At 47.8% G+C, this 25,862-nt stretch overlaps 1 protein-coding gene across 1 annotated transcript in view; it reads right to left on the bottom strand.

Moving 5' to 3' along the window:
* Positions 1-1,593: 1,593 nt before the first annotated feature.
* YPEL1 (yippee like 1) overlaps positions 1,594-25,862 on the bottom strand; it is a 42,013-nt gene continuing 17,744 nt past the window's right edge. Inside the window, exons 3-5 of the mRNA XM_020996567.1 lie at positions 8,453-8,496; positions 4,218-4,326; positions 1,594-2,097 (exon numbers count right to left, since the gene is read on the bottom strand). Of these exons, the coding sequence (XP_020852226.1) occupies positions 2,008-2,097; positions 4,218-4,326; positions 8,453-8,496 (243 nt within the window). The 3' untranslated portion in view covers positions 1,594-2,007. The remainder of the gene's footprint in view (positions 2,098-4,217; positions 4,327-8,452; positions 8,497-25,862) is intronic.

The raw sequence follows: 25,862 nt of genomic DNA, 5'->3' as shown, positions 1-25,862 counted from the left end.
TCAGAGCTTCACACCTTGGTGGCAAGAGAATCCAGGTCATGGGGCCCTAAAACAGTTCAGCATATTCCGAAGTACAAACAAACGCGCTGAAAACAAAGCTGCACAGAAAGCCGAGAGCCAGCTTGCCTCTGGCTGGCCCTTTGTGGGCCGACGTCCCGATCGCCGAGAGCCTGAGAAGGTTTTGTCGGAAATCTCCTTTACATTCAGAATGGAAGCGTTGAAGATGGTGGATGTTTTGGCCATCCGGCTGGACACGAGGGCGCTCCCACTCAGGCCATCCAGTCTGGGAACCATGCGCAGGGTCGCCAATGACCTTCATGAGTTGTGTGACTGGCCACAAGGTCAAAGGGACCAGCATCTCTTTCCCAACCTCTGTATCACCAGCTCAGGGCTCAGGGTTGGCACTGATTCGTGCCATAGAGAGAATCCAGCCTATTAAAGCACAGTCTGCCAGTGCATTCTTCACCCCGACTCCCCCTGAGCTGCTCAGAATTAACTCTCCCAAGAACTAAGCGCGGAGCAATCCACTTCCCTTCCCCCTTACTTGCACTGGGTACGCTGCCGGAACCCCATACACGCAGCGTCTGCGGAAGGCCCGGAGCTCCCAGATGCCTGGGCAAGGCTCTTCCTAACCCAGGCATCTGGAGCCTCCTCCCTCCTTTCCCGGCTTCCAGTGAGATCCAATGCTAAAGGCAGAATGGGTCACTGGAGCTGGGAAGGGCCGGCACAGGCTTCCCTGGGATCAGGGCAGCTCCAGTCAAAAAGCTGTGCAGGTGACAAAGAGAACAGCGGGGGCTTCTGCGGACGTGGCCCCGTCGCCCCGCAGCGGGATGGGCTGCTGGAGGACAGCCAGGGAGCTGAGAGGCGATGGAGCTGCTCTTTGGAGACTTGCACTCACCCGCTGTGACGGTGTGCATAGCCCTCCTGAGCCTCGAAAAAAGGTGCTTGTTTACATCAATCCAGTTTCAAAGCAACTGGGGAGGAAAGCAGAAGGAACAGGAGGAGGAGGAGGACAGGGGGTGACTTCTTATTAATTTTATTAGAAAAATGCTTCAGGGGATGATTTATCCAGCAAACCAAACACCCTTTTTATTTAAAAATTTTAAACTATCTTGTAATTTAAACTTTTGAAGAAAATTAAAACGAACAATTCTCAAGTACTTATAAAGGGTTTCCTGTCTAGTCTGGCCCCTTTCCTATGTAAAAATAATCATCTTTGTTCAAGTACACCAAGAGTAAAATATTAATGCAGAATTTCGTTTTGTTTTGTGTGTTTTTCCCTTTGCTTTTTTCAGCGCATTAAACTCTGCCACCAGAGGGAGCCAGCCAGGAATAAGTTAGGACACTGGCGGTTCCCATTAAAGGCGCAGCATCAGTATCCAAATGGAAGTGACGCTCCGTGGTTTTCCCGGCAAGTACTGGCATGGAGGTGCCCACTCCGGGTCAGCGGGCAGCGGCTTGGAACTGCTCTTGGAAAAAGGCAGATGCTTCCATTAAATAAATTTCCTTGTTAACAGCCTACATACAAGCAATATCCTCTGGATTCGGGGGTAGGGGTGGGGGAGAAGATGAACAAAAAAAGAAAATGAAGAGTACAAAAAAAGAAAATGAAGAGTAGGTGGCATCCATTTGGAAGGAGGTGATGAGGGTTGGCGGCCTCTCTGGGGCCTGGTGCCAGTGGCCGTCCTGGGCACCTTCACTGCCCTTCACTGGGGGCTTGGAGTCTCTATCCATCCCTGTGCCCATCCCAGAGACTCTCAGCCACTTTCTGCTAGTCTAGGCCAGGGGTGTCTTAGGGACAAGCTTGAACAGCACAAGGTCACAGTAGGAAGTGACCAGGAAAGGGAATCCCCAGAGAGGTTTGAACAAGTCTATTGGAAACCCCAAGTGACAACTGTCGGGCCACCTTTTTCTATGGCAAGCCTGGGCCCATCAGAGGTCCTTCCAGCTGGGCTTGTCTGCCTGGCCGAGGCCGAGGCCGGCAGGGTCCTGATGCCTGCCCTCCACTCACTCCCAACCATTGTCCTTGATCATGTGAGCTAACTCGATGATGAACTTTCCCTCCTTGTACTTCTGACTGCTCTCAAAGGCATGTTCCTGGACAGGAGAAAGGAAGAGAAGGAAGGTTGGGCCACGAGCTGTCCACACATCCACTCTAGCAAGTCATGATACAATGATACCTGCTATCTCCGTGGCTTTCTCCCTTTCACTCATTTACACTGGAAAAAAAAAAAAAGCTTTGGAAGACTAAAGCCTAACATCACACAACAGGAAACTGAGGCTCGGAGATCTAGGAAAGTATGGCTGTCTCTGGAGCCAGGAGCCCCACGCTCAAGTTCCGGGTCTGCCACCGACTCGCTCTGGGAGCCCGACTGAGTCTCTCTGAGCCGTGCCTCCCCCCATTCTAAAAGGAGCTGATCCCAACTTCTCTTCCAACAAGAAGCTCAGCCTCAAGTCCAATGGCTGACTCTTCTCCGGACCCTCCTCCTGGACTTTCTCTCCGTTTTCCACCTCCTTTGCAGCTTCCATTTAGGAGTTCTATTCCCTCATTAGAATGCAAGCTCTCAGTGGGCAGGGGCTTGTATCTGTATCCCTGGTGCTTCGCACAGCACCTGGCACAGAGTAAGTGCTTAAGATTTAAATGCTTGTGGCTTGATGGGGAAGAGGCACAGGCAGAAGGCAGCCTGCTTCTAAGCCCCGGCTCTGAGTCTCCCTCCATATGTCTAATCTGTCAACAAGCTTCCTACCCAGGCCAGGCTCTGTATTAATTCTGGCGATACGAAGAAAGGGGAAAAATTGTCCCTGGCCACATCTTAGTGGAAGAGACCACATGGAACACCCAGGTATACGAGACAGATACGGAGGAGCTGGAAGGGAAGTTGGGAGGGAAGACACACGCATACACCCTTCTATACTGTCCTGGTGATGCAAGCCGTGCTTTGATAATCTCTACATAGGTTTAAAATGGATTCACATCCCTTGTGATGCTTCCAGGTATTTACAATCATTTCACGGGGATAAAATCTAAACTTATTTCTATTTCAGAGCATTTCATAGGACAGTTGGAGACTCTTAGATCTTAGAGCTCCTCAGGGATTCCTCATTTCATAGAGAAGGAATCTGAATCTTGGAGAGGCTGAATGACTAGCCCTCACTCACACAGCCACGGGGGCAGGATTGGAAGCCAGGACTTCCTGACTCCAAGGCTGGAGGTCGACCGCTACATCATTCTTGCTTGCTTTGTTTCTCCAATTAGATGGTAAGCCTCTGGAGGTCAGGGGCCAGGCCTTATACCTCTTTTTATGGATTCCCAGTCCTATCTAATGTCCTACACATAACAGGTTCTCCATCACTGTTTGAGGAAAATTGGGTGCCTGCCCTGTGTATCCAGCCCTGTGCTGAGCCCCACACACTCTGTAGTGAAAAAGAGCAAACACCACACCCTCCAGTCACCTGAAGCAACGATCTGTGCCTAGGTTTTCCTCTCTTAGGCGGGGGGTGTGGGGAGCCATGTCACTCTATCCATGAGCTCAGTCTTCTTCCACCTTCTGATGTATATGGGAGATCCTCAGGCCTTGCAACCTGCCAACTTAGGAAGTCTGTAGGCATCAAGGTGGCACAGTGGATAGAGGACCCAGACCTGGACTCTGGAAGATCTGAGTTCAAATCTAGCTGTGTGTGACTCTGGGCAAGTCACTTCACCCTGTTGGCCTCAGTTTCCTCAACTGTAAAATGAGTTGGGGAAGGAAATGGCAAAACCACTCCAGTATCTTTGCCAAGAAAACCCCAAACGGGGTCACAGAGTCGGAGACAACTGAAAAACGACTAAACAACAACTTGGTAAGTCCTTTCCTCTGTCTGAGCCTCGACTTGCCTCACCTCCATGAATTCAAAGGGCCAGCCTCGAGCCCTACACGATCCTGGGGGCATTCTCTGCTTTGCCATCAACTGACAGCTAAATATTAGTTGTAGCTGTCTAAAGTGCATGAATATACCCCATAGAGTGTCATTTATTCCCAAAGAAACTATTTACAAGTCTGATGGGATTCTACTTTGCTTTCAGAAATAATATTTTTAAAAAATCATTCTATTGATCTGTATATTCTTATCTACTCCATATACTTAGACTCCTACATATATGAAATGCTTCATTACAACTTGCCCCAGGGAGCCCCAGAGTCCTTAATAAAACTCATCTCATTCAGGTGATTACTTACGTATTTCCAACCCAGAGTGGTTTTACAGTTTTCACAGTAGATATCTGCTACAGCGTGTAAGCCAGTGAGAAGGACCCTCTCCTCTGCTGGGCCACAGCCCACATTTACCCTGCAGGAAAAGGGAAAAGGCTTATGAGCATCACAGAGTTTTCTGAATAAAACTGGCTTTGAAAAAGACAGCATTCAGCGATGGGGATTATGGGATTCAACAAAAGGTGAACTAGTGAGACTCTGGAATTACAGACTTGTTTAAATCACTTCCTGTGTTCAGTTTGGTATCAGAATCAGGCACTTGTAAAATTCAGTGACCAGAGGCTGGTACATGGAGAGAGAGGATTCCTATCGTGGGTGGCCCGGAAAGACCACTGGACCGACCAGGAGGCAGGAGCCCTGGGTTTGAGATGCTGAGGAATTGACTCCTCTTTGGGCTTTCTTTGGCCTGTCTGGAAAATGGGGAGCATGGCCAAGAAGACCTCCGGGGTCACTCTCGTTGGGCGTCCCACCGCCTGTGCTTCTAGCACACCTCATGGGCGGCATGGCGCCTGGAGCTATGGGGGAGCCTGGCACACAGCCACCATTAAAAAGCATGTGTTCACTACCCTATGCTGGCCATGTCCATTTGGTCAGTGTCTTCTATCTGCCATCCGTTTGAATGATTCCTCATGACCTGTCAGCTCACTGGAGCGCTACAAATTCTTGCCTAACTGGGGTCCTCTGTCCCTATAAAACGTTTTCCGTTTGGTCTTGGCTTTGGACCGGTTTGGTGTAGGGCCATCGTGGTATTCTGGGAAAAAGATTTAGTTGTAAAGTGCCATGCTGGGATCTGAGCAAACTCCTCCAGCTTTGGGACCCTTCCCCCAAACTGGATGGGGGTGGTTTGCGTGCCTCGGGCTATGAGGAGGAAAGCCTTTCAGAACCTCCGAGTGCTACACGCGGGACCGTCCCAGTTCTTCCCTTTCAAACCCGGACAAACAAAAGTAGAAAGGTTTGCACTTGGTCACAAAGTAGCACAAATGCCTCAACCTTCCCACAGGTCTGGCTAAGTTTCTGAAGAGAATTTTCTAAGTGGAATAAAAGCACTAGGGCTAGGAGGTCCTGGCCCTTCCCCAGCCTCGGGCTCTCTAGGGCCTTCTGGGTGTGGGTCCCCCCATTTAATCCCCACTTACAGTCCTCAGAAGATGGGGAACTTCCTTCTGCCTGGCAGCGGGGTTCACACAGCTTGGCAAAGTAATAACATCAACAATAGCTAACATTTACAAAGCACCTACTATGTCCCAGGCACTTTACCAACATTATCTCATTTGATCCTCACACCAAGCCTGCTGTTATTATCCCCATTTCACAGATGAAGAAACTGAGAAGGAGTGACTTGCCCTAGTGGCAGCTACAAAGTGAGACCAGATCTCGCTGAACCCAGGCCCAGAGCTCTAGCCACTGGACCACTTTGCTGCCAGGTGGGGGTCCCTGCATATCAACAACTGTCCTCGTCTTTATGGCTGGTTGGGGTTAATTTAGCAATCAGATCACTTGCATGGCCCTGTGGGGTCCTGAGCCTCTGTCTGACTGTTGGTCACACCCCAGCCCCCGCTTTCACATGCCTCATCCTGATCCGTCCCATGACGGCTCAGCCTGGTCAGGCCTGAGGTCAGGGAGTGCTGTCTTCCTGCAATCTTGATCCAGACCCCCGTGCAGCGGGGCACCGAGTCCTGGGGTATAACTGTGCGGCTGAGCTCTGCCCTTCTCCACACTGGGAAGACCAGGATGAAGCCAGAAAAAGGACAACAAAGTCCAGTCGTCCTTATTGACTGGCGGAGGCCTGTTCTTGCTTGTAGGATCGAGAGAGGGCCAGCCCTGATCAAATCAGATTCTTCCTGAGCTGGAAGGGAGCTCCAGCAAGCCTCCTCAGCCCGGGGTCCTCCCGTGACAAGGTGAGGGTCTCGTGAGAATCCAATGAGATAATGTCAAGCACTTTGCAAACCCCAGATCACTACATACTTCATCATCTTCATCATCATCATCATCGTCCTCAGTCTGGGGTGGGGGACACATTTGCTATGCTTACCGTCACTTAACAGTTCTGAGCCAAAGTTTTCTCCTCATGCCACCTTCCTCATAGAGCAGTGATCAAAGGATGGTTAAGTTTTTTACGCACAAGAATGCCAATGATTTCTATAGACGGGGACAGCGTTTGAGAACTTTCTTTTTTTTTTTACAGGGAGAAATTGAGGTCCAGATGAGGTGAAATGACTTGTCCCAGGACACTGGTCTGACCCAAAAGTTTCCTCATTAGAAGTGAGAATTATTTAATCCAAGCTTAACCAAGGGAGGGATGTGTGGCTCAGAGGCTCAGTCCCATTACCAGGCCTGGGTCTCAGCCATCCCAACCTTGGAATCATTGAATGGCAAAGGTGGGAGGGCCCTTGGAAGGGATCTACTCCAATGGCCTCCTTTTGCAGGTGGGGAAACTGAGGGCAGAGGAGGGAGATGATTGGTCTCATTTCTAGGAGTCAGAGGCAGTGATGCCCAGAGCAAGGCGCCTGCTCTCTCACTCAGCCTTTCCACCCTAGACCGCCTTCGTTTTTTTTCAGAGAAACCTCATCTGCCCCGGGAATGCAGCACAAGCGTCCTGGGCCACGGAGACACGTTTTGCAGAGAACGAGTCAGTTGTGTGACCGACAAAGACTAAGCAGATCGGTCATCATTGGCTCAAAAAGCCCACAAGGTCCTTGTTGCTCTGGAAGCCCGTGTGCGTCCTCGGAGTCATGGGCTCTGCCAGGTCCAGCACAGCCTCTCGTCTCGCTCAGGGTGAGCATCCTCACTGGGCTCAGAAAGCACCGGCTCCGCTCTGCTTCAGGAACAATGCTGCCATTGACGGGCCAAGGGAACATCAGAGCGGGGAGGGACCTGAGGCCGACCTCCCTGAGGCCAACCTCTCTTTTTATAGAGAAGACCACAGGCTAGCGGAGAAATGCGAACTGCTGATGGTCACACAGCCTCTGCCAGAACACAGATGTCTGCTGGGAAAACAGCTGGACTAAGAGAAAGGATGACTTTTGTTAAGGTATTTCTTCCATTCTTTTAAACATATAGTTCTTGAGTTTCACAGCACTGTTACCCAAAGAAAGAGGTGAAACAATTTTCAAATCTGGTCTGACCTCAGAGCCTAATTTGGACCACAGAACTTTGAGACAAAGCGAGTGATATCTGAATTTGTAGCCAACGAACAGCCCCCCAGAGGGCCTCATTTCTGGAAGCTTGGCCATCAGGTGAGGAACTGTTTGTCCCTGGAGGCCTGTGAATAAGCACCAGTTTCAGTAGACTTCTTGGCCAAAGACACACCAAGTCGATCTGGGGCAGGATTCTGCCACTTGCTACTCCTAGATCAGCCCGAGAACACAAACCCCCAGACTGCGTCAGCCAAGACAAGCACCGTTAATCTGACTGATGTTCTCGACTGGGCTGAACACAAGCTTACGTTCCAGCCCCTTAGGGTCCCTCAGTTCAATGAAGAATGGACATGGGAAATGGACCCTCAGGGTTCGGTGATTTTTAAGGCAGATGCAATCCCTCAGCTGAGGAGGGAGCAAAACCCAAGGCCAGCCCCTTGTCGTGGTGGGGGTGGGGATTCTCATATGATGCTCCCTGTCCTTAGGGAATTTGTCTTAGAAAATGTTAGAGCCTCGTCACTAATCATGTGACCTTCAGCAAGTTCCTTCTTGGCCCCTCCCTGAGCCTCCCTCCCTCCCAGGGTGGCTTTGCTCCTCCACTGCCTCCTCCTGGCACTGGGCAAGCCTGGAGGCTCGTCCCAGGGACCACAAACTCCGGCAGGTCCTATAAGCTTTGGAGAGGGTCCCAGGGATTGGACTGTGTCCCCCCCACCAGGGGATGAACCCTTTTGGCACTGGCTACCTCTAAAGGCTCCTTAAACGTAGAGGGGTTGGGATCTAACTAGTGAAAGGAATGGGGCCCCAAGGACAGCACAGATCTTTGATGGTATAGATTGGGGGAAAGGTAGATCCCAAACCTCACAAATGGTCGCGTTCTCTGGGAAGTTCTAAAATGGAAGGGAAAATCATACGGACCCGGAATTCTCTAGCAGACCTATTTTGTGGCCCATCTCAACTTCTAATAAATTTAAAAACTATCAAATGAACACACACAAAACAATTAAGAGATAATCTGACATGGAATAGGAGAAAACTGCTGGCAAAGAAGGATACACCACAGATACTTACACAGAATTAAAGAGGTAGGCTCGTCCCTGGCTTCCCTGAAAAGACTGCAAAGAAAAAGCCAATACAATCTTTTTTAAAAAAGTGACCAAAAAGTTGTAGAATCGATTTATACTATCTGAGTTCTAGGGAAGGGAAGTCTGTTAATTGGCTATTTCCATTACACGAGACTCAGACAAAACCATTTCCAGAAGTGGGACTGGACCTTGGCTCCCACCGTCCCCCTTCTCCTAACTGTGCACTGAGCCTTCTTCCTGCAGCTGACACAGTCTGGCCGGGGCACTTCATGTTTGTTGGATAAATTCAAATTTTGCCTCTGAATTTCAGAACTACAGATGTTCTCTATTTCAGGGAGTGGCTCAAGGTTTAGCTGAGATGCATGGATACGTACGTATACATACACAGTATATATACTTTAAAAATATATACAGATATACGTACACTAAAAAACTACAACCAAACTGACAAGAAACAGCGTGGTGATGTGGCTAGAAGGCTCGCCTCTGAGCGTCCTGGCTGACCCTGGAGAGTGCCCTCCCTCTGGGCCCCGGGCCAGTCTTTGAGACTACTGGCTACAGAGGGATCGCTGACCAGCAATCAGCAGAGGGAGTTCCCATACCAGAAGTTCCTTACACTAACGGAATCACAGTTCTGGATTAGAAAATGGATTAAGGCTAGAGGCATCCGATCTACTATCCACACCTTCCTCTTCTTCCCCCTCCTCCACACGTCTGATAACTTTTCACAAACCCCCTCGGACAGCCACAGAGCCTGCGAGGCAGGCTTTTCACAGTGGGCTTAGGAGCTGGGTGGGAAGTTCTCATTCAGAGGATAGAGTACCAGCCCTGGGAATCCCCAGGTCTGGACACCACGGGGCCATTAGCTACCAGTGTCCTGGGATTTCAAGCCTTGGGGGGCTTCCTGGGGGCTTGAGGTCTGATCTTGATGTGCCAAAGGCAGCTGTGGGGGAATCCCAAAGAGCTCTCTGCTTTGGCGCTAAGACACGAGATCGAGTAGGGACCTTTGCCACTTGATAGCTATGGGACCTTGGGGAAGTCAATTTACTGAGCTACCAGGTAGGTCTCTTCAGCTATAAAATGGGGGTGACAATCCCTAGGCTGCCCCTGCTTCACGGGATCAAATGAAAGAATGGATGCCCATGAACTCTGAAAGTGAACCCTCTGATTGTGTTTTATGGGGTTTCGATGGCACCTGGGGTAAAAGTTTTTACCACCAGGGGTGCTCAAAGCCAGGAACTCAGTACCCCCATTTGGGGTTTCCCAAGTGCTTCTGTTAATTCAATAATGAATAATTGCAGAGTTGTCAGAGACTATGAAGATATCCTTACTCCCCAAAGTAAAAACTTCGCCTCCCGGGGGCTCTGCGGCCAAATCCATTTTCAAACCTCGTTCAGAAATCATGTTATTCTCCATCAGCTCTATGCGTCCTCTCACTTTAGAGGAGAGCCCAGAATGAGGCGCCGCTCCAAGGGGACACTCCTCATCCCACTGTATCCCCACCTCCTGGATTCACAGCTTCCTTCCAAGTGGGGTGCCACAGCGGCAGAACTAGGCCCCAAGATGTTGGGAGAAGTAGCCTGTCCTCTTAAGGACAGAAATCTCTCCATCCCTGAGGACTCAGCATCTTTCCTAGACTAAGGTGGGAGGTGCCTGGGGCACCAAGAGTGACTTGCCCAGGACCACAAGCCCGTATGTGAGAGGCATGACTCGAATCCACATCTTCCCGAGTCAGGCCAACCCTCTATCTTCCACCCCATGCTAGCTTTTTGCATGATATCAGGAGCAACTGAGTTGTACCATACAACCCATCCACTCCCAGTTCTGCCTCTGTCCATACCACCACCAGATGTGAATGAAGATATACCTCTTCCCCTTCAACTTCCAAAGGTCAGAGGCACCTCTCCCAAACCTGTTACGGCCCCATTTCATCCATTTTGCTCTGTCAGTGTTGAAGCTCTTTTTGCCCCCTTTTGATGGTAATAACTCTATAATGTACTCACAGTGCCAGACACTTGGCTAAATGCTTTACAAATACTGTCTCATTTGATCCTCACAACAACCCTGGGAGGAAGGGGCTGTTATTATCCCCAGTTCACAGATGGGGAAACTGGGGCAAACACAGGTGAAGTGACTTCCTCACCTAACCAAGTCCCCCAGCTACAGTCTGAGGCTGGATTTGAACTCAGACCTTCATGACTCTAGACCCAGCACAAGATCCACCTCCCTGCCTAGCCTAGGTGATCCATTCTAGGCAATCACAAGGCATAAAATGCAGCACGTCACAATGGAAGAGGACCAGAGGATGGGCTGGGGCTGAAGCTCCATGTCTACCATTTACTTTGTTTTCATTTTCCCCTTTTTAATTTTCTACAACCAGACATAACCTCAGGCAGATCCTGTTCCTTCTCCTTTTCTCTAAGATGAGAGAGTTTCCACTAGATGATCTCACTCTGAAGCCCCTTTCTGGCCTAAATCCGTAATCCTATGAAGCAGCAAATCCAATGAGACTTCTTCAAGTCTCAAGGTTACGTTTCACCTCCTGGGTCCACCTCACCTAGTCTTGCATGGACTTAGAGACTTAAAGCAATTAAAAACTAGGTTTCAATTCTGGAAAAATGAAGACCATAGGCTTTGGATTATGGGAGCTCCCCTCTGCAACCCTGTTCTGCTCTAGGAAGTACCAACAGAGAGTGTGATCTATACAGTAACAACAACAGTGTAAAGGAAAACAATTCTTGAAAGATTTAATAGCTCTGATCAATGCATTGATGCATTCACCAATACCATTCTAAAGCACCAATGAGGAAGCCCACCAGTCATTGCCTCGGAGTGGGATGATGGACTCAAGGTGCAGAATAAGTCTTTATGTGAGTGTGCTGACTTCTTATCAAGATTGGGTTTTTCTTGTCTTTTTCCATGGGAAGGATAGAAGGGGAAGAGAGAATAACAATTGCTAGTGTTGCAAAAAACAGAAACAGAAACAGAGGGTCACTGAATCTAAATAAAAGCTCAGGTGAAAAGTTCAGAAAGAGACATTGCTCTGGGATGGCCTGGAAAGTGACATGCCGAGTTTGAAAAGCAAGCTGCATGTCATAGAGATGGAGTTTCACATATCATCCTCTTTTTCTGTTCTATTCTGTATATAGAAAATATTCATTTTGGGAGCGTTTGTTAAGTTCAGAAAAAATACTTTTTAAAAAAGACTATATTAGGATACAGAGAAACTGCAAATAGATGTAAAAATTTTAACTGTCAATGAACACATGATGGGAGTCAAGGTCTGCATGAGTGCAGAAGGTACATATGGATCAAAGATCTTCTGAAGCTTCTAAAATACTGAAGATGAAAAAAATGTCAGTGGAGTTTAGAACATCATAAGCTCCTGCTACTTTCTGATTTTGTGTTTCTGCACCTCTATTTGCCACATCTTTGCCCGGATTGTCCCCATTTCCTGGAATGCTGTTCCCCTTCCTCTCATGATCCAAGTCATAGTCATCATTCAAAGCCCACCTTAAATCTCACCTCTTCCATGAAGTCCACAGTGACTTCTCCTTTTCAAATAAATTTTATTTTTTTCAACCAGCAAAAATCCGCCTTCTTTCTCACTCTCTCACCCCCAAATGAGAAAGAAAAACAAAACTTCCATTACAAATACAGTCAAGCAAAACAAAGTTCTGCATTGGCCATATCCAAAAAATAAAATGTCTCAATCTTCACTTTGATCTTGTCATCTTTCTGTCAGGATGTGGACACATAGGTTTCATTATGCCAATCGGAATTCCCAAGTCTTTCAAAGTTGTCTTTATAATACTGTTGTCATTGTATGAATTGTTCTCCTGGTCTTGTTAACTTTTCTCTGCATCAGTTCATACGAGTCTTTCCAGGTTTTTCTGAAACCACCCCCTTCATTTCTTAAAGCATAATAGTATTCTATCACATTCACGCACCATAACTTGTTCAGGTGTGCTCCAATTGATGGGCACCCCTTTGGCTGTATTTCTGTACATCCTTATTCAGAGTTTGTTTGCTCAGGACCAATTAACCCCTAACATGCCCTCCCTTCATATTCCCTCTTCTCCCCTTTTGAGTCAACTCCCTATTGAGTGAAATGCATTTCTGTACCCAACTCTGTGTGTGTTCAGATGAGAGTGAAGTGAAAGGGTCAGTCTTCTCCCCAACCCTTTCCCCCTCATTTGCATAGTCTTCTACTTGTGCATCCCAATTATATGAGATAATTTTCTCTAATCTTCCTCTCCCTTTCTTCACCTAGTATATTCCTCTTCCCCTCCTTTCCCATTCTTCTTTTAAGATGATAAAAAAAAATAACAAAACATTTCCAGGCTTTCTGTCTAGATTTCCTTCTATGGCTCCTGATGATGGCAAGGTTCAGAGAAGATCATGTATTATCTCCCCATATTAGGAGAAGGTAAACAACTTATCCCTTAGTCCTTTATGATTGTTCATTCATGTACACCTTTTTATATTTTTCTTGATTCACGTATTTGCACTTCAAAGTTTCTACACAGCTCTGATCTTTTCATTAGGAAGTCATCTGTTTCATTAAAGGTCCATTTCCCCCTCTGTACTGAGTTTTGCTGTATTCTTGGTTGTAAGCATGTATCCTTTTATTTCTGGAATATCATATTCCAAGATCTCCACTCTTCCACAGTGGTGGCTGCTAAGTCATGTGTAATTGACTGTGGCTCTTCAGTGCTTGAATTCTTTCCTTTTTTCCCCCAGGTATAGTTTTTATTTCATAATCATAAACTTGACTCTTCAATGTAGCCAGACTTTTAGAAGGAAGACAGGAATGAAATCCAAAAAAATGCAGCAAATGAGTGCACAAAGATTATAAGAACAGACAGGATTTGGAGGTGTCCCCCTATTAGCTACAGAGGAATGGCTTGGTGGTTAAGACAAAAACCAGAACAAAGCAAAGCAAAAAAAAAAAAAACCACACCTCATGGGAGTTGTCTAGTATTCAATAGTGATCTTGTATTACCTTGAGACCCTAAATGTTCCATGGCCTCTGTGATGTTTATGCTTTCTTTCACCTTGTCAAAGACCGAGTGCCTGCCATCCAACCAGTCCGTTTTAGCAGTTAAGAGGAAAAACTGAGAGCCCAACTGAGAGCTGGGCCCAGCACTGACCATGGACGATATGGCAGGACAGCGTGCTTCAGAATGAAGTTCTCATAAGCAAATTTCTCCTTGTAGATGGCATGTGAAGTTACCTCCCTGGCACAAGCCCAGGAATGGTTTTGTGGATCTCCTGTAATCAAATTCCTTCTCTCTAGTGCTCAAAGCATGAAAGTTTTCTGCTTTTCTGTCTCTGGAAAGTAACTTGTGTTAGGAGCTTGTTTTCAACTGTTAAAGTACACACTAGGGTTGGCCATTGCCCCTGGTGGCCGAGCTGGCTGGGCTGGGAAGCAGCACAGGAAGCATCATGGGTGTCAGTGTCTGGTAGACTGAGTGCAGCCAAGGGTTCCTGTTGCTGGTGTCTACATAGCCTTCAACTCATTCTTTCTGGCTGGTTGCCATGTTTTAAATTTATATCATATATCTGGAAACTATATTTTGGCTATAACGTTCCTGAGAGTTTTCATTTTGTGGTTTATTTTAAGAGATAACCAATGATTCTTTTTATTTTCTCTAAGAGTTCTAAGAGCTCTGAGAAGTTTTCTTTTATAATTTCTTTAAATATTATATTTATGCTCTTTTTTATTATTACTGCTTTCAAGTAGTCCAATGATTCTTTTTTTTTTTTGGCAAGGCAATTGGGGTTAAGTGACTTGCCCAGGGTCACACAGCTAGTAAGTATCAAGTGTCTGGTCTGAGACCGGATTTGAACTCGGGTCTTCCTTATTCCAGGGCCGGTACTCTATCCACTGCACCACCTAACTGCTCATAAGTCCAATAACTCTTACATTATCTCTCCTCAATCTCTTTTCTGAATTATTTTTTTGCTATGAGATACCTTACATTTTCTTCTGTTTTTTGTTTCTAGTCTTTTCACATTATTATTTCTTCTTGTATCATGGAGTCATTAGCTTTCATTTGGTCCATTCTAATTTTCAAAGATTTTATTGCTTGAGCCCTTAAGGTTTTGTACCTCCTGCTTTGGCCTAACCCTTAAAATTCCCTTCTCAATTCTTTCTTCCTTAGCTCTCATTTAATTTCCCCCCTATAACACTCTGTTCATTTACAAAAACATTTTAAGCTCTTAAAAAATATACTCTTGCTTCATCTTTTCCAGGAATTTTAGTTGAATGTGTTCAAGCTGTGTTTTTGAAACTCATAGATACATTGGAGTTTTCTTCTTATTTTGTGTCTTAAGCACTCCTGTCACCATAATAGCTCTTTTGGGTAGGATCCATTTTGCTTATCCTTCCTACTTTTTTTTTTAATTTTGGACTCAATGTTAGGGTCAGGTTCTGTGCACTATGGAGGAAATGCTGCTGCCTTCTTGGGGTATTGAGTGTTGTGTTACCCCAGGATCTCAGGGACAGCTCAGTTGGAGATCTGCAAGCTTTCAGTATTCCCCAAGTGTTATGATTTATAGCAAAGTCTAATTGCTAGACCCCTTGTCTAAATTCTGCAAGCTCTTGACTTGGGTTTGTGCCTGAGCAACATGCCTGTGGGCTTGCCCCATTTGGAGTTTCAGTGGACAGTCACTAACAGACAGCTGGAAAGTCCTGCTGATTTAGGTACAGAACTGTAGATTTCCCTTTGGAAATTTAGGATTCCTGTGAAGGTTATCCCTCTGTAGGCTTTAGATCGAGATTTAGACAGACTTGAGACTCCACCCCCTTCAGTCTAAGCCACATAGCTGCTTGCTTCTGAACTTGTTCCTGGCTCAATACACAGCCTAGAAGTATACAACTACTCACCCTGGAATGCCAACACCTCTAGGCATAGATCTCTTCCTCAGTCTGCCCTAGATCTATGTCCCGGAACTGGGTAATGAGCAATAGTGCTGCCAGCTGACACTGTTCTTGAACCCTATACAAGTGGAACCCTCTGTACTGGATCTGGGATCTCCTCTTGACCTGGTATACACTCAGTGCTCCACACTGCCTGCTCTTAGCTAGGCCTCCTCCTCGACATCCTGAGACCTCTCTGTTTCCCTACGCTGAACTAGGCTGAAAAAAATGACTTTTTCCTGGATTTCCCAATAGGGATTCACTTTCCTGTGTTCTCTAGAGCTGGGGTGTGTGTGTGTGTGTGTGTGTGTGTGTGTGTGTGTGTGTGCACGCGCACGTGGGTGTGTGTATGTGGGGGGTGGGGGCGGGTGCGCGAAGCTTGCTACATGGCTTCCAACTATTCCACCATCTTGGCTCTACTTCCTTTGCTTCTTCCTTTTAACATCTGCTACCCTAATCCTCTCTATCAATTATTTGGTATTTAACATACACTGCCTTGCATGATTAAAGAAATGGTCAGTCCTTGAAAGAGCCACATCTTACCACAGCCCTGGCTCAGTGCACACTGGGCTTCTCTGTCATCTTTCTGTCCATTTCTGATAAAGAGAAGCTCACCAAGTCAGGCCTCCCTAAGCCCTCACACAGGCTCCAGCTCCCTTCATGCCTCTGGGGGAGTAATATTGGGATTAAGGTTGGAGCTGGAGTTGGAATTTAGAACTGAGAAGAAATGGCTCCCGGCTTGATGAGTGTTGTGGGAAGAATGTCAGCCCACGGTACTCTCAGCCTAACTTTTCCCATCCGCTGAATGGGCACACAGAGTCTCTGGCACCTTAACCACAAGCTGGGCTTGTCTGTGAGGACCCCACTCAGCACTCCTGAAGGCATCGTGTGCCCATGGGTGGCTGGGGGAAGAAGCAGATCTGCCCAGCAGAGATGCTCTAAGGAGGTCTGGCCCGTGGAAATGGATCCCAGTTATCATCAGAAAAAAGCCTCCCCATGGACATTAATCTGGATGGTCTTCTAATCACAAACATTCAGAATTTTAAGGGGACAGATAGGTGGCGCGGTGGATACAGCACCAGCCCTGAAGTCAGGAGGACCTGAGTTCAAATCTGGCCTCAGACCAAACACTTAACACTAGCTGTGTGACCCTGGGCAAGTCACTTAACCCCAATTGCCTAAAAACAAAAGAATTATAAAGTTCTGCATCACTACGAAAGAGCTGGGTGTCAGAGGTAACTATTGTGTCTTTGAAGCCTGACAAACGCCCTTACCCAAAGAACACTGCTTAGACACAGGTCTTCCCTGGGCATCACTCCCATCGCAGCCCTTTCCACGGCTCCCTTAGCCAGTGAGGTTCAAACTCCTTGGTCGGCATCTAAGGCCCTGCCTAACTGGCACCAGTCAGTCTCACCTCCTGCCACTCCCCACAACACACACCGGCGCTGCTACGCAGCCTGGCATCACTGACACTTCCCACATCTTCCCTATACCTGGATGGGCCTTTCTCTGTCCTTTGAAATTTCTTCCCGTTGCGGTCCTTCCATCCTTCAAGGCATAAGTCAGCTACTTTGTCGTCCCTTCCCCCCGAGAGTCTGGGATTCTTCATGAATGCTCTGTCACTGGAGGTCTTCAGCAGAAGCCTGACGATGGCCAGTGTGGGCCGATTTGGAGGAGATGCTGCAGACAGGAGTCACTGAGCGCGTGTGAATCACCAGACGCCTCATTTTCAGAGTCTGTGATTACTGACGATGGAAGGAGGAGGTAAGTGGAGTGCTGCGGACATAGGTCACCCGGAGGTTAGCGAAGCCCAAAAGTACATCTCATCCCATTCTGTAGAGAAGGGCAAGCGAGCTAGATCAGATGACAATAAAGTTCGGGTCAAAGAGCAGCTGTAGGTCATTACCTAAGTCGTTGTGGAAGGAGGTCTTGGGCTGTGCTCGGTGCTATTTCACAAGTTTATCAATGACTTGGTTAAGGCACAGATAGCTCGTGCGCTCATCAAATGTGCAAATGGCAAGAAGCCGGGAGGGGCGGTAGCTGACGGGAGAGAACATCCAGCTGAATCTAATAATGGGGAAAGGCAACGCTTGTTCTGAAGAAGATCTGGGGTTCACGATGAACTGGGTAACCATGGGATTTAGTCACCCACAAAACCAATGCCATTCTGGGCCGCACTCAGTTCTACTGTATTTCATCCTCCTCAGACTTTATATGGAGTACTACTGAAGGGGGAGGGAAGAGAATAAGCATTCATCTAGTGCCTACTGTGCTCTGAGCATTGCACCAAGTGCTTGTTACAATATCATCTCATTTGATCTGTGTTGAGTTCTGGGTGGCAGACGCACTGAGAAGCCAGAGCATTCAGCGAAGGTAACTAGGATGCCAAGAGAGCCCATGTCATATGTGGCTTGGCTGAAGGAACTGAGCATTTAGACCAGAGAGGGATGGGGGGGGGCATGACGACTGACTTCAAGTCTTTGAAGAGCGGTCAGGGGGCCTGTTTGACCCTAGGAGGCAGAAGCAGGAGCGGTGGGGGAGGGGTATTATAAAGGGGCCAATGAAGGTTAAAATATCAGGATGGTTTCCTAGGAAGGTCTTTCAGTTGAGGTGGCAGGGCCACATGTCAGGGGGTGGGGTTGTGGCAAACTGGAGAAGATGGTGGCTGAGGCTCCTTCCAACCTGTGATGATATGATAACTCAGAGTCTCTTCCTTTTTTTTTTTTTTAACTTTTAGGCAATTGGGGTTAAGTGACCTGCCCAGAGTCACACAGCTAGTAAGTGTCAAGTGTTTGGTCTGAGGCTGGATTTGAACTCAGGTTCTCCTGACTTCAGGGCCGGTGCTCTATCCACTGCTGAGTCTCTTCCTTTCAACAGGCCAAACCTTCCACCTGCAACCGACTGCACCCCGTGCTCACTCATCTCATTTCTTCCTTCAATGCCCTGTGCCGCCACTCACCCTGCAGAACTTCCCACCCCCCCAGGTCCAAGAGAGACTTCTGAATGGACTTGCCTCCTGTGCTCTGGGCTCCTCTTGATGCCTGCCCATCATGCCCTTGGGCAGGCTTTGTCCCGGGACCCTTCCACGCCAGACACCCATCAATATCCACACCTCCAGGGTCTCCATGGCAGAGGGAGCCTCTCTCTTTGTTATATCCTCAAAGACGTAGTCGACTTCTGTGTCCGAAAAAATTCATCTCCCGTGGCAAATCGTCCTCAGAGAAGGCCCCCCATACTTAAATCAGCCAACTCTTGGAAATCGGTCTACCATTGGCCCCAGCTTCGAAGGCTGAATATTGAAGGCATTCCACCTGACCTGAACTGAGGGAATTGCCACCTCAGACTGGACGTGACAAGGTCGCTCATGGTCCCTCCCTGTCTTATTTCTCCATTCTTAAGTCAATGCCATCGCACCTCCAAAGTCCTCAGCTTCAATTCAAGACCTCAGAGTCAATTTCCATTCATCAGTCTGTTTCTTCTTCTCCAGATGCCTTTCCCATTCCCAAATCCAGACCTCGGGACATCTTCTAAGTTTGCATTTGATAGTCTGTCCTTCCTGACCACTGCAGCAATCCATGCCTGGTGTCCCAGAGAGGCAGGGTGCGTAGCATTCTTGACTTGGCCTTTGCTGAATGGGAAGTGGGAGTGACCAGCGATGGCTTCCTCCTACCTCTAGGGGTCCAAGAAAATCCATGGTCCCTATTAGGCAGTAAGAGGTAGAGCCAATTCAAAACCTCCCTGGGAAGACCAGCTTAAGGTCTTCCGGGCCCTGTTTGATGTCAAACAAAACCCAGACACCTCACTTCCGTTACTCCAAATCCTTGTCAAGGATTACAAAGTAGCTGGCCATCTGAAATCAAGGACAAGCTTGTATCGGCCTCATCTAGGATTCCTGAGGCCTGGATTCACATTCTCTCAGCCACTCACACCTGCTCTGTGACTCTGAACAAGTTGTACCCCACTGCCACTTCGCGGCTTTCTGAGCCGGAATTAATCTCCTCCTGTTTAAAATAAAGAGGCTGAGGGTTCCCGAGATGGAGAGGAATCGTATTCCCCATCTCTGGACAGAGAGCTGATCAACCCATTCCTCAACAAGTATCTCCTACACACCTGAGGGAAAGGACAGGGGCAGCCTCACGCTGCAGACCACCTTCCGAAAACCCATGTTTTCAGAGACAGAATCAACAGGGAATCTGTTTGGCTTCCCTCTGCTCATCTGCTCTTCCCTTCCTTTTTCCAACAGAGGATGGGTGGAATGGTGAGGGGGGAGGGGAAAAGGAAGCAAAAACAAAAGAAAAGACAATCACTTGGGTAGAGAGAACAAGAAGGCAGGCCAGAAAGAAGCACAGACAAACAGGACAGCTTTGAAAGCTACAGGCTGAATTTATTGTAGACTTCAAAAGAAAAGCAAGTGGTACATAGTGAGAGCTGCAGTTTCCTGTACAATCCTGTTGCTGTTCTACTGTATATATGGAAATGACCACTTTATTTCGTGTTAGTTAAGCTCAGAATAAAAATAAATACATTTTAAAAGTAAAATGAGACTGGATCAGATGATCTTTCAGGAATCTCTCAAACAACATATCTGGTCATCTTACTTAACAAGTCTGATAATGAAAGTACAGATCGAAAAGATAGAGGGTGGTAAGGTCAACAGCACAATGGGCATTAGCCTTGGGGCCCAAGACACTGAAGTGCTTGGTTGGTGAGACTTTGGGGGCCAGCAACCAACTCATAACCTCAGGCTCCTCATCTCTGAAAGGGGAACACCAGTCCTTGCACTACTTACCTCCTAGGGTAAACATTGAGAAAGTACTTTGTAAAGAAGTGCATTTAACCCTTAGTGGCTTGCTCTGCTGTCCAGGAGAGGGACAGGGGAGCAGCACTGGCAGTGCGTGAGGAGGGGAGGGGGCAGGTGGGATTTGGAACACAAATCCCTGGCACACAACTTTGGCCTGCAAACAGTTGGAGGCAAATCAAATGGGATGGGCAGAAAGGCAAAGTTGGCAAAGTCAGCCCACTGCAGCTGGGAAGGGCTCAGAGTCCAGTGCCTTCATTTTACAGAGTAGGCCAGTAAAGAAGGCCCCAACTTTCTGGAGCTGTGCCTTACACACAGTAGGCACTTCAGTGGTTACTGAACTGAACTGTTCAAGGTTACAAAGTTACTAAGAGGCAAAGCCAGGACTCACACCTAAGCTCAGTCTGACTCCAAGGTCAGTGAGCAGGAGAAAAGAACCCCCCCAGAAGGCAATGAGGCTAGAGAAACATGGGTCCTCGGAGCAGCTCAGTCAGGAGGCCAAGGGCCCTTTCTCTTTCAGGGGTGGAGGGAACATAGTGCACCACAGATCTGGCAAGCTCTTCTTCCTGAACTTCAGGAAGAGAAGGCAGAGCTCACAGAAGCGGTTGCACATCTCCAGCCTAGAAAAGCTCAGCTCAAAGGGGCTCCTGGGACCATCTGCCCAACCTGCAACCTCAGTAGGAAGCCTTCTTCCCTATGGTTATGAAGCTGCCATATGAACACTCTGGTGATGGGGAACTGACCACTCCCCTCCCTGGAAGATAATGTCCTTTCGATAGCTCTATCATGCAAGCCTAGACTCACAAGGAACCTCAGCAACCATGTGGCTAGTCCAACCCGCACACAGTGGGGTGGGGAGACAGGAGCCCCTTCCACTCTGGGACATCAACCTGACCTAGCTTCTTTGTCGCTCCCCTGCATCACTCATGGTTCTGCTCTAATTGTTGGGAAGCTTTCCCTTACAGCCAACCAAAATCAACCTCCCCTAACTTCCTCCCAATTCTGCCTTTCTGGGTCACGAAGAGCCTGTCTCAAGCTTCTGCCTCGTGACTGGATGTACTTCACACACTAGAGAACTAACAAGCCAGAGGCAGGCCTTCTCTTCTCCCGCCCTTGGGAGAGAGGCTCGGGGGAACGCCGCCGGTGTGACCTTGGACAAGTCACTCCCTCTTCTTTCCAGGCAGGTCTCAATTTCCTCCTCCCAAAATGACAGGGAGTGATGGCAAAGGGCGAGTGCTTAATGAGGACTCACATTTGGGATCAGGACCCAAATGTCGCCCTTGAACGACAACTGGCCCCCGTTCCATCCGTGCAAAGAAGGTGGCTGTCGAAGGGCCTGGCATGCAGTAGGCACTTAATAAATGCTGGCTGATAACTATGGAGTGCCAGTTGGACTATGACCTCTGATACCCTTCCAGCTCTGGGCCTGTAGAAAGCCTCTGAATCTGTGAGAGTCGAAAGTCGCAATCAGAGCCAGGAGGCTCTGATGCTCCTGCTGTGTGACCCTGGGCAAGGTGCTGGGCCTCTCTGGACCCACTAGTTTTCCCATCTATCCAACATCTAGAACGTGTCGATTTGTTTGTCTCCACATATAACGGCCTCTGCACTGGCCCCACAGTCCACGGTGTGGACAGCACTGTCGGCCATAACAGGAGCTCCTGGTATTACTGGAATGCATAGCCTGATCGCTCACATCATTAAGTAATTACACGGCATCATAAGATCTAGAAATCAGCTTTAAGTAATTTTTAAAAAGTCAGTTATAGAATCATAGTCCTACCCTGATTACCCAAGTAAATGAACATTCAATATGAAAACTGCAGTCTCCCCGGTCCAATATTATCCTAAGTACTTCTCACGATGACGTGACACTAAGTCTAGTTTTAAAACAGAACAAGAAACGAAGCTGTGTAAGCAGGGCCAACAGCCCAAGATAAAAAGGAACTCTGACTTTGTTCAGATTGAGGAAACATGGGAGGGTGGAGTGCAACTCACTGTAACACAATTAAAATTCCTATTTTATAGCAAGGGATTCTACACTGAGTTACTTGTACGACTTTTTCCTCCAAGTCACTTTTTCCTACTATTCTTGGATAACAAAAGCCATGTCTACACAGTGACTAGATTGGCTACACTGCCCAACCGTTTTGGCATTGTGCAGATGCAAAGTAATAACTCCCAATACTGATAACATGAGGAAATACATCATCTTCTTAGTGGAAGAACTGAGCTCATGGCCATCAGTTACAGTAAGGAAAACCATGGCACTGCACTCATGTGCTGCTGGAACGTTCCAGGAGCCAGGGGATGGGTGACTAAAGAGGGGAGATGCTGTTGAACTCCTGGGTGTATGTTCTGAGCCTGCTTAAGGAAGGTGGGCTGAACCATCACTGAGCAAATGAGTGCTAGTGGCCACCAACTGAGCAGAGCTGAGGGAGGAGGAAGCAGCTACCCCAGGGCCGAGATGAAAGGCCACGAAAGGCCAAAGGTCATTCACTGGCCCCAGAAAATCTCAGAGACCAAGTAGTCCAAACCATTCCCTGACTCAGGCCTTCCTCTCTAACAAATTCTGCTTAACGTTCTGCAGAGATGAGGACCATCTCCCGAAGTGGCCCACTCCATTTGGAGACATCCCTCTTCATCAGAAAGTGTTTGTTCCTTATAAAATCCAAATCTGCTTCTTCCCCACTTCCACTAGGGCCAAACTGAGCAAGCTAATCCTTCATGGCAGCCCTCCACCCGCCTCCTCATCAGGCCCAATCTCCTCTTCTCCAGGCTGACCTTCAACCCCTGGAATGGCACCATCTCCAGTCCTCCCCCTGCCCCCCTATTCTTGTCACCTTCTTCTGTCTGCCTCCCAACTTGTCAGCTTAACATGCTCAACTTGGAACAGACCACAGAACTCCAGGTCTGGTCTGAGCAGGGTAGAGGATGGGACTTAGAAAGAGGCAGAAATTGGAAGTTGGTCATGGGCAAAGTAGATGGTGCTGAAACATCGGAGGCTTTTCCCGAATGTGCTTGTCAGGAGACCCACAGACAGAATCAATCAACTGGGCCTTAATCTACAATCTGATGTGGAGGATTTGAGAATAACCACGGAGCATGACAACCATAAACTCTGTCATGCAACAGACCTGGAGGAGGGGCTCAGTGACTCACAGGAGGCCAGGAAACCGCTCACTGCAGGGCCTCCTCAGCTATTGTGCATAGGCTGAGCTGTCTGACCCTGGGGAAAGGGAACCCACCCGACCCCCCACCAGTGGTACCAGAAGCCTTTTCAGCTCTGCCCCGCCCCCACCCCAAGGCCTAGGCACCCTCTTCCTCTCCTCGGGAGCTGATAAGATTTAAAAGCAGGGAGCCATGAGTCTGGTGCTAACGGGGAGTAGTGGATACTTCAGCCAGATGCTGTCTGGGGTGAGGGACAGAAGTCTGCCAAGTAGCCTGACTCCACCCCCAGAGGCAATACATCAGCCTGGGCTCGACTGGGGGCTGGCAAGGACTCCCATTAATCCATCAGCCACATCACCACTCCTCAGGGCCAGATACAGGAGCCAGGGATTCCTGAGAGAATTCAGAATAAGTTAGCTGTCCACCCCACCACAGGGGTGAATCAGCGAAACCACTTCTAGTCCTGTATAGGCCATTCACAAAAATGTTTGAAATGGAAAATAAACAACAGAAGAGGGGAAAGGGTTGGGAATAGCGTGGACTCAAAGGTCCCCGTATCAACATAGGCAGTACACTTTAAAAAGTGAACATTGCTACGACCACCGCTTGGCTGAGATGGATTGTAACTGGAATACAGTGATGGAACAACAGAGCTTAGTAGACTGCGGGTGAAGCATGCTCCCCTCCTCTTAGCAGAAAGGCAACGGCCTAGAGACGGCTCACCGTAAGAGGCAGGCTTGACTACTCTGATGTGTTGCAATTTCTATTGCAAGAGAAAGTTTCTATTTGCAAAACGGAGTTGGTGGGTAATAATAGTGATGCAAAAAAAGAAAATACAGAAAAGAGGGGCCAACGAAACATTTTTTAAAATATAAGCAAGAAAGCAGAGGGAAGAGCACGGGGGACAGAGGTGAGCAAAGCCATTTTGGGACTATCACGCTTGCTTTAATATACACTCTTTAAAAACTTCACTGTGTGCAATATAAGTGAATAGTTTCATCTACAATCCTCTTTTCTGCTCTTTGTGTATCAAAATGTTCATACTTGTTAAGATCATAAAAACCAAAATGCCTCGTTTAAAAGAAACAGAGAAAACGGATTTAACAGAAGAGGCAGGAGAAGATGGGAGGCAAGAGACATATCCTCGAAAAAATGAATGACATGGTCAAGAAAGTGTGCATAAAGCTAAGACAGGAAAGCTGAAGTGACACGGTAGGACTGTCCTACAAATCAACCTGGCCAGATGGAGACAATGGATGATGCTTGTCAAATACAGCCGGTAGCTGTTCACTTGTTTCAGTTGCTTTGGACTCTCTGTGACCCCATTTGGGGGTTTCTTTGGCAAAGATACTGAAGCAGTTTGCCATTTCCTTCTCCACCTCATTTCACAGATGAGGAAACTGAGGCAAACCGGGTTAAATGACTAGCCCAGGGTCACATAGCTAGTAAGTGTCTGAGGCCAGATTTGAACTTGGGAAGATGAGTCTTCCTGATTCCAAGGCCCAGTGCTCTGTGCACTATGGCACCACCTAGCTGCCCCTCCAAATGCAGCATGTAAGTGGGATCCCTGCATAGGTAGAAAGTCAGACTAGAAGTCTTTTTCTAAATTTAGGATTCTATGATTGTCCTCTACTAGACTAATTCGAAGTTCCTTCGGGTCACAGATAATTTCTTATGCATCTTTTTATTCCTCCCCTCCCCCAGAGTGTCATGTACATGACAGGTGCTGACTATCTGTTGAGTGTGTTTTCTGGTGTTTTGTCTATATGTCTGTGTGTGAATGAAATTCCATTTTATCCTACCAACTCTGCCAGGCAAAAATATTGTCTGCACTTCGTAAATTGAGAAATAGGTCCCAAGTCACAGACCTCCGTAATTGGCAGAGCCACGATGACACCCCTGGTCCTTCCCACTAGGCCATAGGCCGCAATAGTGGCAGTCACCAGCTGCTCTTTGGCTGGATTAGAACCGAGGAGAAGAGAAGGTCTGCCAAAGATGTGGCCACACAAAGCAGGGCTCTAAACAACGCTGCATTTCGGCTCTGCATGTGAAGTCGGAGGGCGAATGCTTCCTCGCTGTACATCCACAGGCTGGTCACAGAAGGAAGCTCCAGCTCTGCTTCTTTACCGGTAAGACGGAGCCAGCACTATTAATACAGGTGAGTGGTGCTGGGCCCAGGGAGACCCGAGTTCAAATCCAGCCTCACACACTTACTGGCTCTGTGGCCCTGGGCAAGTCACTTAACTCCGTTTGCCTCAGTTTCCTCATTTATAAGATGGGGATAATAATAACACCACCTACCTCCCAGGGTTGTTGTAAGGATCAAATGAGATACTATCTGGAAAGTACTTTGCTTTGTAAAGCACTGTGTAAATGCTAGCAGTAGTAGTAGTAGCTGTTACCTGACAGAGGTATTTTGAAGACAGTGCTGGGTAGCCGCTACAACAGTATATAATTTTAAGCCATTTATTAGAATGAGAATAAACACACAAGACTCCTTAGTGA

The sequence above is a fragment of the Phascolarctos cinereus genome, unplaced genomic scaffold (assembly GCF_003287225.1).
Source record: "Phascolarctos cinereus isolate Bilbo 61053 unplaced genomic scaffold, phaCin_HiC Scaffold_4;HRSCAF=312, whole genome shotgun sequence".
NCBI classification, from domain to species: domain Eukaryota; kingdom Metazoa; phylum Chordata; class Mammalia; order Diprotodontia; family Phascolarctidae; genus Phascolarctos; species Phascolarctos cinereus.
The sequence above is the reverse complement of the archived record's forward strand: the minus strand, read 5'-3'. Positions and strand labels throughout refer to the sequence as shown.